We start from the raw sequence: 13,660 nt of genomic DNA, 5'->3' as shown, positions 1-13,660 counted from the left end.
ATTTTTGACCGACATCGGGCATGACTATTTTTAGTCGACATCGGCTAGGTTCTTACAGTTGACATCCACTAGAGTTTTTTCAGTCGACATCGGTCAGAGCTATTTTTTAGTCAACATCAGCCAAGTCTATTTTATAACCGATGTTGGATAGGGTTTTTTGTCCGATATTGTCAGGGCTATTTTTTAGTCAACTTCGACTAGGGATTTTTCAGTCAACGTTGACCAATGATGTTTTTCGACCGACATCGGGTAGGTTCTATTGGTTAGCATCCACCAAGTTATTTTTTAGCCGATATTGGGTAGATTTTTTTGTCAACGTTTGCTATAATTTTTTAGGCCGACGTTGGCCAAAAATAGCCTTGGTCAATGTCATTCGAAAAGACCCTAGCCGGTGTCGGCCAAACATACCTTAGTCAATGTTGGTGAAAAAACCTAGCCAACATCGGCTGAAAAATAGACTCAACCAACGTTAGCTGAAAAATAATCCCGGCTGACGTCAGCTGACAAATATTCTTGACATACTTTGACAAAAAACCCTATTTGATGTCGATCAAAAAATAGCCTTGGTTGATGTCGGTTTAAAAATATCATTGGTTGTGATCTGACAAAATAACCTTAGTTAAAATTATCAATATTTTGTATTTTTAAATTTATTTAAAATTGAAAAATATTTTTTAATTAATATTTCAAAATTATATTATGTTTGTTTTCTATAAAGTTTAATATTAATAAAATTAAAATTTTGCATATGGAGGAAATTGAATTGTCATATCCAAACAAAGAATTTAAAATTGAAGAAATTTGAATTGATTTATCCAAACAAAACATTTAAAAAATGAAGGAAATTAAAATCAAACCAATTCAAATTCTAGGCATTTTAAATTCCCTGAAATTTTAAAATTCCTTATCCAAACACAAGGTTAGAGTGTATTTGGATAAGAGAATTAAAATGGGGAAAGTAATTAATTAGAGGATTGAAAATTCCCCCCACCTAAATAATCTATTTGGATGCCCATTTAGAAAAAAATTAAAAATTTGGCATTTTAAAATGGAATTTGTTTTTAACTATAAACTTAGAATTTTAATTTTTTTTCAAAAGCAAAGGAATTCTAAAATTCCTACCGACTTTCACATAGGCGGACATTTGCTCGCTTGTTCTCGGAGTCGCTTTGTTTGCACACTTTCACATGCTCTCAATGTTACATAATTCGCTTGCTCTCATAGATCCTCACTCTCTGCCTCTCCTTCATTACTGTGGTAGATCTATTCAATGGTGGTGACTTCTAAAATCTAATCAACATCATCTCTAATCAACATCGTCGTGGTTGTTGCGACAATGTTATCTTCATTGCTAATCAAACAATGACAGTGACTTCTCGTATCTATTCTCTCTACGGCAACACAATCGTCATTGTTGTTGATTGCTGCTACTGCTTGCTTCGTGGAGGCTTGACTAGGCTAAGACATGGAGGGTGTGAGAGAGATCTGGTTTGTAGGATCTGTTGTTGGTTCGCTGGTTTGTAAAGTCCAACGACAGGGCAATGGGTTGGTGATGGAGATGACGGTCCAAGGGATAGAGGGATAATTTAGAAAAATAAAGATAAAAATAAAAAAAGAAAAAAATATAAAAATTCCCAACCATTCATTCTATTTAATAATTTCAACTAACTCTCTACAAAACCATCTTGTCATCGAAACAAGAAATTTTAACAATAAAAGAATTTTAATTAAATCAATTAAAATTTCCAAAATTTAAAATTCTCTAACATTCCAAAATTCATCATCGAAGCACACTCTTAATTGTAAAATAATAAATAGAGTAAATTCTTTCTTCGTTTTGTTGTTATTAAAAAATCTAACAGATTCAGTTGAACTTCCAAAAATAACCTTAATAACGGTAGATAAGATAATACCGACTTCTCAAAATAAGGACTTTATATTTACTTTTCTTACACAGTTTGACTCTGAAGGAACGAACGTGACTCTTAACTTTGTTCACTTTTCGGTATTCATTCAACTTTCTGGCCGTGGAAAACTCTCGTTGTCAGCGCCATAGATAGACACGCAGGTCCCATCTCTTCCCTCTCCTCTCTACTACGTCACATTTCTAACTCTGCATTCATCTCCTCATACAATGCAATACAATAATTCGCTCTTTCTATTCACAAATTCCCCAAATTTTCAGCTCAATTCAGCTGCAATCTTTACTGCCACCAATTAATTATCACACGGTTTCTTTTAATTTTTTTTTCAATTTAAGATAATTGTTGGTTATGGCTCTAGATGTGAGGCTAAGAAGATCGGAAGAAAAGGAATAGTGTTGTGTTGTGCTGTTATTGTTAATTCAGTGGTACACCCTTCTGCTGTTCAATGTGATGATAGAATGTTAAATATTACACGAATTGATTGTATAATGATATGCAGAAATAAAATGGGAGCTGCTCTGTTGCCTGATGCAGCATTTGGAATATTTCCACGATTTTTCAATGTTCCCAGGCATCCTTTGATCTGTAGAACAACTTCTGCTACATCAGTTAGAAAGAGGTGTGATTAAATGATTACAGAAATGAATTGTGTTTTGTGGTGTTTTTTCTGTTACTTTTCACTTTATGTACAAATATCGTAGTGAATGGCTTATTCTTCTTTGTTATTATTTTCTATTTTTTTTGCAGAAATTTTTTCTTTGGTGACAAAAGGATCTCCAAATCATCACTCATTGTTTTGTCGCACTTGGTGAGGACTTTTTTTTTTTTGGTATATTGCTTAGGAAGTTAGGATGGATGGACCATCTTCTAAGAAAAAAGTTTAGTTGGTGTTTATCAATTAACTGATACACCAAATATTGTACCCCCTTTTTGGTAGAAATCTCTAAATACATCTCTCCCATTCTTACACTTATATCTAGTTCTTTATGAAATACATGATTTTGAGGCTGGCCATTTTGAGTATTTGGGTTTCAGAAAGGTGACCGAGTTTCACATATCTTTTAATGATATTATATTAAGTAGGTGCAAATTACAAAGTTGATAGTGGGAAGTGACCCTATATTTATTCTATTTGTGTGACAGAATGATTCAGATGACAAACTCACAGATGTAGTTGTTGATCAAGATGATGTTATAGGAATAGAAGATGAATTAGTGGTAACCAAAAAAGCTCTTTCGGAGGCACAACATAGACAAGAGATTATTGAGAAAGAGAGGGATCAATTACTAGAAGAACTTGCTCGTTCTGAGGCTAAAAAACAGGAATACATCACTACCATTTTACATGACAAGGAAGTAGCTATATCAGAACTTGAGGCTGCCAAAACTCTATTTCAGAAAAAACTGGAGGACTCAGTGGAAGAGAAGTTCAATTTGGAATCAAAGCTTGTCCTTGCCAAACAAGATGCTGTTGATCTCGCTGTGCAGGTTGAAAAATTAGCAGAGGTTGCTTTCCAGCAGGCAACTTCTCATATACTAGAAGATGCTCAACTCAGAATTTCATCTGCTGAAACCACAGCTGCTGAAGCAGCTCATCTGATTGAAAACCAAATTAAAGATGCAATTGAGGGTACAATATCGTCCATAGTGGAAAAATCAAATCATGCTATAGAAAGGGCTCTAGTTGTGGCAGAGAAAGCAGAGGAACTTGCAAAGAAGTCCACGGAAACATTTATAGATGGTACATCCCCATTTACTGAAATAGCTGCTGTCGAGGCAGAAAATATCAAGTTACAGGGAATAATAATTGATATAGAATCTGAGTTGATGATGGCAAGAAGTCAGGCTGATAAACTGAAGTTAGAATTGGAGAACACCAGACAGCAGCTACAGGCATTTGAACAAAGAGCTAATGATGCAGAGAAAGCTTTGCTTGATTTCCAGGAGTCAAGCAGGGAAAACATTCTCCAGAGGGAGGAGGAGATGAAGTCAATGTTGGAGAAAGTGAAGAAAGATGTGGCAGATAGGACAAAGGCTATTTCCAAGGCTTTTAAGGCTGATTTGAAGAACATCAAGGCTACTGTTGAAGCTGCCAAAGAAGTGGTCCATTGTAAAGATTATGCCTACCTAAGAAGATGTGAAGCACTGCAGAGATCATTAAAGTCATCAGAAGATGCTGTGAAGATGTGGAGACAGAGAGCTGAAATGGCTGAATCATTGCTATTGAAGGAAAGGCTACAAGATGAAGGGGATGCAGATTCTATCTATGTTGTTAATGGGGGACGGATTGACCTTTTGACAGATGTTGATTCTCAAAAATGGAAACTACTGAGTGATGGTCCTCGTAGAGAGATACCTCAATGGATGGCAAGAAGGATTAATGCTGTCTCTCCCAAATTTCCACCTAAAAAGATTGATGTAGCTGAAGCATTGACATCAAAATTCAGATCCTTGGAGTTGCCTACAGTGGATGAAGTATGGTCCATTGCTCGAGAAAAGCCAAAGGAAGGGGATGCTTTAATTGAGCATGTTTATGAAAGAGAAACGATTGAGAAAAAGCGGAAAGCATTGGAGCGTGCTCTTCATCGGAAGACTATACAGTGGCAGAGAGCTCCTGAACAAACAAAACTAGGTGAATGTGCTGGTCTTAGTGCATTTCTTGAAATTAGATATAAAAAATGCTTCAGGAAGATTTATTTTGTTTACATATTCCACTTTTGGCATTTAAAATTTAACATAACTTCAATGCAGAGCCAGGAACAGGAACAGGACGTGAGATTGTGGTTAGTACATTTACTTTCCCAATAACTTGACAGATTATGTGTCAACGTATATTAGCCACACATGCATTTTGATTTGATAAGATCGAGTGATTATAATTATAGAATGTGTTTCCCCCCTTGTAGTATGTAATTCTTGTGGTTATTCCATTTTAACTGATATATCAACTAGCTTATTTTTACATGTTACTTTTATTGTGTCAATAAAAAAATGTGTAGTATTATGCAATACTGTACATGTAAAAACGCTAGAGCCTTTAGTGATTGTGCACTATCTGCCAATTGTCATTGATTTGACTAAATTACCTTTCATTTCATCATATCATATGGGTTGTTTTATTTGTATGATTCTGTCTGCTGTTGTTCATAAACTCTTGATATTGCAAGTATTTTTTATGTGCATTTTCTGTTGCATGTATTTACCTCGTATAGTGGAAGGTAAAAGGGGAAGAATTTTTAATGAATATTCATTTTACTCAAGTTTCAAGGTTTTAACTGGGAGAGCTGGAGAAGGCGCTGGTATCTGGAATTAGCAGCTAAAACAGCTGACTTATCTAATTGTGGGGTGACAGCAGTGTGGTTGCCACCACCAACAGAATCTGTTGCTCCTCAAGGTTTCACTTGCTTTCTTCTGTATTATTTCGTCAATGTTCTTGACTGCACATTATTATAAACAAACTAGTTAGGTCTTTCCTGGAAAATCTGTTCTGTTTATTTTTATTGTTATTCCTACCCATTCCTTAATTTTTTTTGATAGCTTTGATTATATTGCAAGCTCATCTAGTTCTTTATTTTATTTTATTTTATTTCATGTAGTCAGCATGTATCTAGTCAATTTCTTCCATGTAAAGCATTATTTGCCTACCTTATATTCACTAGCACCATTGAACTGATTGGTATTGTATTGCACTTATGAGTTTATGAGCACTATTTTCCTATCTTATATTCATAGCACTTATTTTTCTGTGAATGTGTTAAAAAAAGGAACAAAAGTAATATGCTCAGTCTAAGATAAGCATAATTCATGGATCCATTCTTTCCTTGGAACAGACAGTTTTGTACTTAGGATAACTTCTATAAATAAATGCATACTAAATGTATGATTATAACTTCTAATGACATCTAATTTAAAGCATATATGTTTTTGCTGTTTTGCAAGCTTTATAGTATGCTTTTTTCAAATTTTATCATATAAGGGAAGTCTTTTTAAATTTATTGGCAATCAAATTTATTTTGTGATAATATGGTCAACCCGTGACAGATCATGCATTCATGATTAGTATAAATTATATGCAGGATATATGCCTTCTGATCTTTACAACTTGAATTCATCCTATGGTTCTGTGGAAGAGCTTAAATACTGTATAGAGGAAATGCATTCTCAAGATCTGCTGGTAAGTTGTGCTGCTAATTTTGAACAGTTGACTACCTGAAGATGTATAGGAGCCAACTTATCTAAGTGGTAGGAAGATGTTAAGTCATTACTCATTTCATTTGAGATCTCAGTTGCCTTCTTACGATAAATTGTGTGGGAATGATAATACATCATGATTATTTTTAAATGAAATAACCTTGTTTTATAAGACTTAATGGAAACAGTTAAGTACCTCTTTGATGACAAGAGAAATGCAAACATAAAGTCACTTATTGCCTAATGCTGGAAGGAAATATTTTGACCATTTCATTGAGTTTCATTTCAACTTGTGAGGGTTTCCTGTTGCACAGATGAATTTATATTGTTAAATTGTTTCTATTGACCTAATGGTTATATTTGATGTGTTTAAATTTTCATATTCTTAATTTTTGTAAGATTTTTCCTTTGTAAATAGGCCTTGGGAGATGTTGTACTTAACCATCGATGTGCACAGAAACAGGTAAATTATTGTTTAGCCTGAGTTCTTGTTTATATTTTCTGTGAAAAGTTATAAAATATTGTTTGGGCCATTGATTAAAAGTTTAAACTTTGAGGATTTTGTGGTTGTTTGAAGAGTTTAAGAGCGGAGTTTCAGGTTTAAAGTATTACCCTTATTTTCTCTAATTTTATAATGAAAGGTTCTGGTATAAAGTAATGTATAGTTCTGTTATGAGATAGTCGAGTTTGAGTTTTGTCCTCATCTCATGCTGCATGATGAGTGAGTTGGAGCCATGGAAGGGATTCATAATTCCTTGCTTTATTGCTTAAGGTTTTAGGTCAGTACTTTTTTTGTCATTTTTGTGATACTATAATCCCCACAATATAATATGACCAATTGATCTGTCCTTGCTTTCCTCCATTCTTCATAAATAAATTATATTTCAGCACAAAGAGATCTTTGAGTTGTCCAGTGTCCATGCTTTACGTTGCAGTCACTCTTATGTGAGGTGTGTTAGAGATGTAAAACTATTCCTAGTATTCCTCCTAATAGCTTAAGCTTTTAGAAAATTTTATTCTTGACTTTGGGGAATATGACGCTACTTGTTAGTCAATAGTCATCTGTCTATCTAACTCAGCTCTATGCATTGACTAAGTGTGTGTTTACGAAAACTTTGAATGGAACGTAACAGATGTTCATTTCAAAGCTTCCCTCAAATAGCATTGCCTTGGAAAGCATGAAATGCCATTGGTGGATGTTGAAACGCTGATGCAAACATGCTCTTAAAGTTTTTCATTCACTATTTCATTGCCAATAAACCAAGATTAACACCTATGACCTATGCACTAGTCCTTACATTCACTCTATTGTAAAATGTGCAGAAATTTGTTAATTATTTATGGGCAGTCTGTGTCTGTACATACATGTTCTCTGATGATTGTTTTTTTATCTTTGACTCATGGTATTATTTATTTTTTTATATCCAACACTAGCATATGAAACTCCAGTTGGGGCAATCTTTTCAAAGGCACAGTTCATAATGCATGCCATTGAGTGGCTGTTATAGAAATTAACAACTTTCACTTGTTTCAGAGTCCAAATGGTGTTTGGAACATTTTTGGTGGCAAGCTTGCATGGGGACCTGAAGCCATTGTATGTGATGATCCAAATTTTCAGGGGCGCGGGAATCCTTCCAGTGGTATATTTATATATCCTACGCAGATGATGCACTAGTTTAATCTTGTCTTTTTTAATATGTAATTTACATGAGACTTCTGAGGCTGTTTCTTGTCATTCCAACTAAAACGAAGCTTAATCATATTATGACGAGTAAATAAAATGAAGAATCTCTAAAAACCATTATTTTGTAATTAGTCAAGTGTTTGCCTCTTTTGAACCAAGGTTGACGTGGTCCTAAAAAGAGTACACTCTTCTTGTGTCAATATAAGACTACACAACACTTTACCAGATACTTCCACTATATAAGACTTGAAGGTTTACTTATCTAGACTTTTTTAATGCTATATGTAGGTGATATCTTCCATGCTGCACCCAATGTTGATCATTCTCAGGACTTTGTAAGGAAAGATATCAAGGAGTGGTTGAACTGGCTGCGCAATGATATAGGTTTTGATGGATGGCGTCTTGACTTTGTTAGGTATTGTTTTGGTCTGCTTAAGTGTATTGTGGTTTTATGACAATTTCTTTACTCATTAAGTCCTATTAATGCTCTTTTATCACTTTATATATTCTGGAATCTGGAGTAAACAAAATAAAAATAAAAATAGAAGGAATTCCTAAGTAAAAACAATCAATTGGCATAACCATCTCCATTCTCCGCACTTGTGATGTATGTGACAAGTCCATGTTTTGTGTATATTGGTTGATGATAGCCAACTATGTTTGCTACTATAATGCATTTGATAAGGATCAATTCCTCTGTAGTCACTGCAGCAATGTAGTGGGAGAGCAAAGCAATAAACCAAGTGGTCTAGAATTCAATCTTTGCTGCTCTTGCTAAATTTTCTGCCTCACAAATTAAAGTAGCCTAAGTAGGGCAATCACATTTCAAGCCCAATGGATGATCTATCATGCAGAGGTGGCATGTTAAAGTTGTAAAAACCATTCTTTGGTCCTTACTTAATAGCTTAAGCTTTGAGGTAAGTGTTTCCTTGACAAAAAGTAGCCATTGGAAAATGCTAAACTAGAGTTTGTAATAGTTGCCAGCAGCATGCTCATCATAGTAAAAAGAAGACTCATTTCTCTGAAGTATTTGTCTTTAGGGGAACTTTCTTTCTAGAAAATTGTTATAATTTTAGTTTGTACACGAAAATAGTTTAGCTAAATAATAAAAATTGTTAATAGGAAAGCTCTACCTTCATATCTTGTATCAACGGTCTCATGAGTGAGTAATAAGATGTGTTCCAAGGAGCCTAACATCTCAAATGTTTCAGTAGTCTGTGCTTGCTAATTGTTTTGGTGTCTCTCTATGTTTGCTATATTCTATACATCTTTAGCTTTTATCCCATGGAACTTGGGAAGGTAATCTTGTTCTTTTTGTTTCATAACTATCTTATTCTAATGTAAAATTTAATAACTCCTTATTTGCTGCCTGCAGAGGTTTCTCTGGTACATATGTAAAAGAATATATTGAAGCATCAACTCCTGTATTTGCCATTGGAGAATATTGGGACAGCTTGGGCTATGAACATGGAAGTTTGTGTTACAACCAAGGTTATTGTTGACTGCTTGTAGACTCATTTGATATTAGTCTATAGTTATTGTATATTGAGAAAAGTTGAGTTCATATTGTTGAAATTATGAGGTTTTTGATGTAAAGGGAGGAAGAGAGATAAAAGAGAATGAAACACTGAATTGATATTAATTGCTAATGCCATGGGTAGGTATCAGGGGAGTCTTAAGTATTATTAGCAGTCCTGTAGGTCATGAAAACATGGTCTATGTTCTAAGTACACATTACTCTTTATGAGGAGACATTTGTTCAGTTCATATTGGCCATAGCAAGCAACATAAAAAATGAGGAAGGAAAATAAGAAATTCAACCGGCAGTTTGTAACTGGAAGTACTCAAATTGGAAACAATTTTTTTTGGTTTTGGTACTGGGAACATTATTTGAGCTTCTGTCAGTAAATACATCTGATATTATATCATAGGATATGACACACTTTGAGCATTCATAAGAGCCCCTTTATGCAAGAACAATCATACTAAGTAACCTGTGTACCTTTTAGGAAACTACATGCATTACTTCATGGAAGCGGTAATGAACTAACAGCTGTATATTTGTTATCAACTTCTCTCCTAGTTAGTGACATCTCTAGGAATAGGACATTATATTTTTAATATTACTAATATTACTGATTGAATATTGTGTTTAACTTGAAGAAATTCTATAGTACCACCGCAAGTGTTCACACCAGTTATGTGATATTCTCTGCTTATTTATTATCATTTTTTTTCCTATTGCAATAATATGAAATATTTTCAATATATCCTATTTTTATATTGTTGTCTTACACGATATTTATGATGTTTATATAATTAGATGCTCATCGGCAACGGATAATTAATTGGATCAATGCAACTGGTGGTACTTCATCTGCATTTGATATGACGACAAAGGTACTCTATTTCACAACAGTTAATGAAGTTTCTTTGTGATCTCAGATCCAGAAGCTTGCTATTGTGAAAATATAATTTTAAAGAGACATAAGTCAGTTCAATCATGCAAAACGGATGTCATGGACAAGAAATCTATTGTTTTTCCTAATTAAGGGGTAAGGGAATTGTCTGAGCTTGACATGTCCTGGAGAATTGCATTTATAATTATTGCCTGTTTGACTTCAATCATTCTAGAATATAGCAAGGGATACCATGATGATATTCTTTGCTGATTGGTAAAACTAGATATTTATATCAAGTGGTGTTGAATTGCTCTCTATAAAAGAACAAGTGGCAATGGCATTAAACTGTTAAGTTATATTTATTTATTTGGATGTGATTATGAACATAAATTTTGTTTAAGTGGATAAATTTTCAGTTGAAGGAATTATTTGTGTAGAAATATTGAGAAAGGATACATATAAGAAAAATATGGTCAATGAAAATAAGAATATACATCTTCAGGGAGGAAAATAAATCTTGAGAAAGAGAAAAATAAAAGAAAACAGCAAGTCAATATAACTCAGACTTCTTCAATCTCCCATCACATCAGTCATCAATGGTTGAGTATAACACCAAAGAGAAGCAGAAAATACAACTTTATACCATAAGATATGTATTGGTAAGAGAGACACCTTTGAAATGTACTGAAAAACAGCACGAACCACAAACTGCCATCTTATCATAGTCTGCTTTTTTCTTCCAAAATCTATAATATCTATTATGAAAAATAGCTCCAATGTGAGAAGACACCTCATTGCACACCAAAAAAGGCCAAATAAGTTATTCCACAATAAAGTAGCTGTTTTACAATAGAATGTGAATGTACTTCAGTTCCCGAGTTAGATTTGCATATGAGATGCATATTAGGTTAAAGAGCTGCTCAAGGTTTACAAACATGCTACATGCCATTTGTGTTAATCCCATTAAGTCCTGTTGTTCAAATGAAAGACTTGATCCCAGAGGGAGTTTTCAAAATTTGATATTGCAATTGACAGCATGCCTATTATTTGACTGCTGTAGTTTTTTACATGTTGAAATTCTCTTGGCCAAGTTTTGATTTCTTTTTATGCCATGGGGTGGAGCCAGATGAATAATAAAATATAATTTTATGCTAGAATTTGGTATTATCTTTCTGCATTTTAAAGATTGTTCTATTTGTTACCCTTTCTTAGGGGATACTTCATTCTGCTCTGCATAATGAATATTGGAGACTGATAGATCCTCAAGGGAAACCAACAGGAGTGATGGGATGGTGGGCTTCTCGTGCTGTTACATTCCTAGAGAACCATGATACCGGGTCCACACAAGTATGAACTCTCTCTCTTTCTCTCTCCACACACGCACACTCATATGTTTATCTTTTGATTCATTTGACTCTCACACTCAAGTACTTATGGGAAATTTCCCAAATTTTTATGTAATGAGCCTATCCTCTCTTTGCTATTTTTATTTTTTATTTAAAAAATATTGAACATAATAACCAATGTTGGACCAGAATATTTGATAATCTGATGTAGTATGTCACATCAAATATTGTTAAGAACCCAGAAATGGTGGCTTCTGAATTTTCTTGGAGAGATGAGAAAAAACAGTGTTGGAAAAAATGTGTTGACAGTGATTATTGAATTACGAAGGTTTCCCCTTTCTGCAATGGAGCTAATGCTCAGTTTCCCAAATGATAACAAAACAGAATGAATCTTTTTCCCTTCCATCCTCCTATTTATTTATTTATCTCACTAACCTCTCTAGCTAACTGACTAACATCCTAACTTTCCCTAACTAACTTCTTATTCCCCTCTGTCCTGACAATGTTGTTGGTAAATTTTTGAAATCTAGGCCTGAAGAGTATCACCTTGTATAAGATCATGCTCTGGGTACTGTGAGAGATAAATTTTTGGCGAACGAAAACTTAAAAATCCACCAGTCTTAGTCTTTGGTATCATATAGATGTACAAGGGAAATATTGCATTGAACTTAGCTACATTTGAGGTTTTGGTTTCTACTCCTGTGGTTGGTTCTCGTTGATTTGGTTCATAGCACCATAAATTTGGCCTATGTAATTGATCAGGTACTTCTACTTAGTCTAAGTCTTTGATCATAATCCTAGATAAATGCAATTTAATCTGTAGCCCAATCATTTTAAATATTATGGTTTTCCTTGTATCTTTCTTCTATATCAATGTAGCAATAACATCTTGTCTATAGCTTTAAGTTTGTGGCTGTAACATAAGATTCTTTTGTTTTCCATTGATTGCAACATTTGATCTTTTTTTCCCTTGGTAATTGTGAGCCATGACGTATTGTTGCATTACTATTACTGCCTTTATGTTCAAATTACAAACAATGCTAGAGAACGAGAAAAATGGACTTAACATTTCATTTTATTTTCAGGGCCACTGGCCATTCCCACGGGATAAGCTCATGCAGGGATATGCATATATTTTGACTCATCCTGGAACTGTGAGTCCTTAATACAATATCATCTAATGCTTTCATGGTACAACTGTCATTTTTAAGGAAGTTAAATAATATTTTCCTGAAAAAATTGAACTGTATTTGTAGTTGCTTAAAAAATTGTAGTTTCTTGTTTGCAAGGAATAAGGAATTAAGGTAATCTGTTTGCTTACACAGATCTTGAAATCTTCAAGGCCCTATCTTTATTTTTGTTGTGTTTATTCTTTTTTTTGCAGCCTACAATATTTTATGACCATTTCTATGATTTTGGCATCCACGATGTATTAACCGAGTTGATTGACGCTCGGAGACGAGCTGGGATCCATTGTCGGAGCTCTATCAAGATATACCATGCAAACAATGAAGGTTATGTAGCTCAGGTTGGTGATGCGCTGGTAATGAAGCTTGGGCAGTTTGATTGGAATCCCTCCAAGGAAAACCAATTGGAAGGGAGCTGGCAGAAGTTTGTTGACAAAGGACCAGACTACCAAGTGTGGTTGAGACAATAGTTTAATACCAATCTATAGACATTGCTCTATTCTGTAATGGAAATTGAAAATAGCTTCAATAAAGCACACATATCATAGGAAAAAAAAATTTGTTTGTAACATGTAACGAACAAACAGATAAGGTATTTCTTATCTGCTTCGTATGAGCTTGAGTCAAATGCCTCCATAAAAAAACAATAAATTTCATCTGCATTTTGAGTTACATTTGTTTAAATGTAGCCGTGTGTATTAAAACTATGTTGCTTTGTGAGAGCCCATAAAGAATGCACTTGCAACTTTGTTTCCTCTAAAAGAGGTTTGACTAACCCTCCTTGAAATCCAATCTATTAGATTCACAACATGCAATAAAGACTGGTTTGTCTTAAAATGACTTATAAAGTTTGACATCTCATGATCTTCGATGAAAAGTCACATTTCATGATGCTTGGAAGTCACATATCATATATGAAGATGAT

At 34.1% G+C, this 13,660-nt stretch overlaps 1 protein-coding gene across 4 annotated transcripts; it reads left to right on the top strand.

Annotated features, from left to right (window-relative positions):
* Window positions 1–1,947: 1,947 nt before the first annotated feature.
* On the top strand, window positions 1,948–13,409 carry LOC114422701. 4 transcript variants are annotated; one of them, XR_003668715.1, is made up of 16 exons: window positions 1,948–2,068; window positions 2,425–2,544; window positions 2,673–2,733; window positions 3,069–4,557; window positions 4,677–4,708; window positions 5,187–5,319; window positions 6,002–6,099; window positions 6,535–6,579; window positions 7,651–7,756; window positions 8,089–8,215; window positions 9,176–9,291; window positions 10,124–10,200; window positions 11,415–11,549; window positions 12,079–12,310; window positions 12,634–12,702; window positions 12,933–12,994. XR_003668715.1 is itself a non-coding variant. In XM_028389184.1 (16 exons), exons 3-16 carry the CDS (start codon window positions 2,432–2,434, stop codon window positions 13,203–13,205), a joined length of 2,874 nt encoding a protein of 957 aa, XP_028244985.1. In that variant the 5' UTR covers window positions 1,949–2,068; window positions 2,284–2,350; window positions 2,425–2,431; the 3' UTR covers window positions 13,206–13,409. The 4 variants fall into 4 exon arrangements, 3 of the variants coding, with proteins under 3 accessions (XP_028244983.1, XP_028244985.1, XP_028244984.1); XM_028389184.1 differs by lacking the exon at window positions 12,079–12,310 and adding an exon at window positions 2,284–2,350 and having other exon boundaries at window positions 1,949–2,068; window positions 12,933–13,409; XM_028389182.1 differs by lacking the exon at window positions 12,079–12,310 and having other exon boundaries at window positions 12,933–13,409.
* Window positions 13,410–13,660: the final 251 nt, after the last annotated feature.

Source organism: Glycine soja, chromosome 8 (assembly GCF_004193775.1).
Source record: "Glycine soja cultivar W05 chromosome 8, ASM419377v2, whole genome shotgun sequence".
Classification (NCBI taxonomy): Eukaryota; Viridiplantae; Streptophyta; class Magnoliopsida; order Fabales; family Fabaceae; genus Glycine; species Glycine soja.
Note: the sequence above shows the minus strand (reverse complement) of the source record. Positions and strands in the feature narration are given on the sequence as shown.

Excerpts from the sequence above, each read along its gene's own strand:
- LOC114422701 (XM_028389182.1), top strand. The coding sequence starts at position 2,432 with ATGGGAGCTGCTCTGTTGCCTGATGCAGCATTTGGAATATTTCCACGA. Across the intron at positions 2,734-3,068 it reads TCATTGTTTTGTCGCACTTG|AATGATTCAGATGACAAACT; the intron begins GTGAGGACTTTT and ends TTTGTGTGACAG. Across the intron at positions 6,580-7,650 it reads ATCGATGTGCACAGAAACAG|AGTCCAAATGGTGTTTGGAA; the intron begins GTAAATTATTGT and ends CACTTGTTTCAG.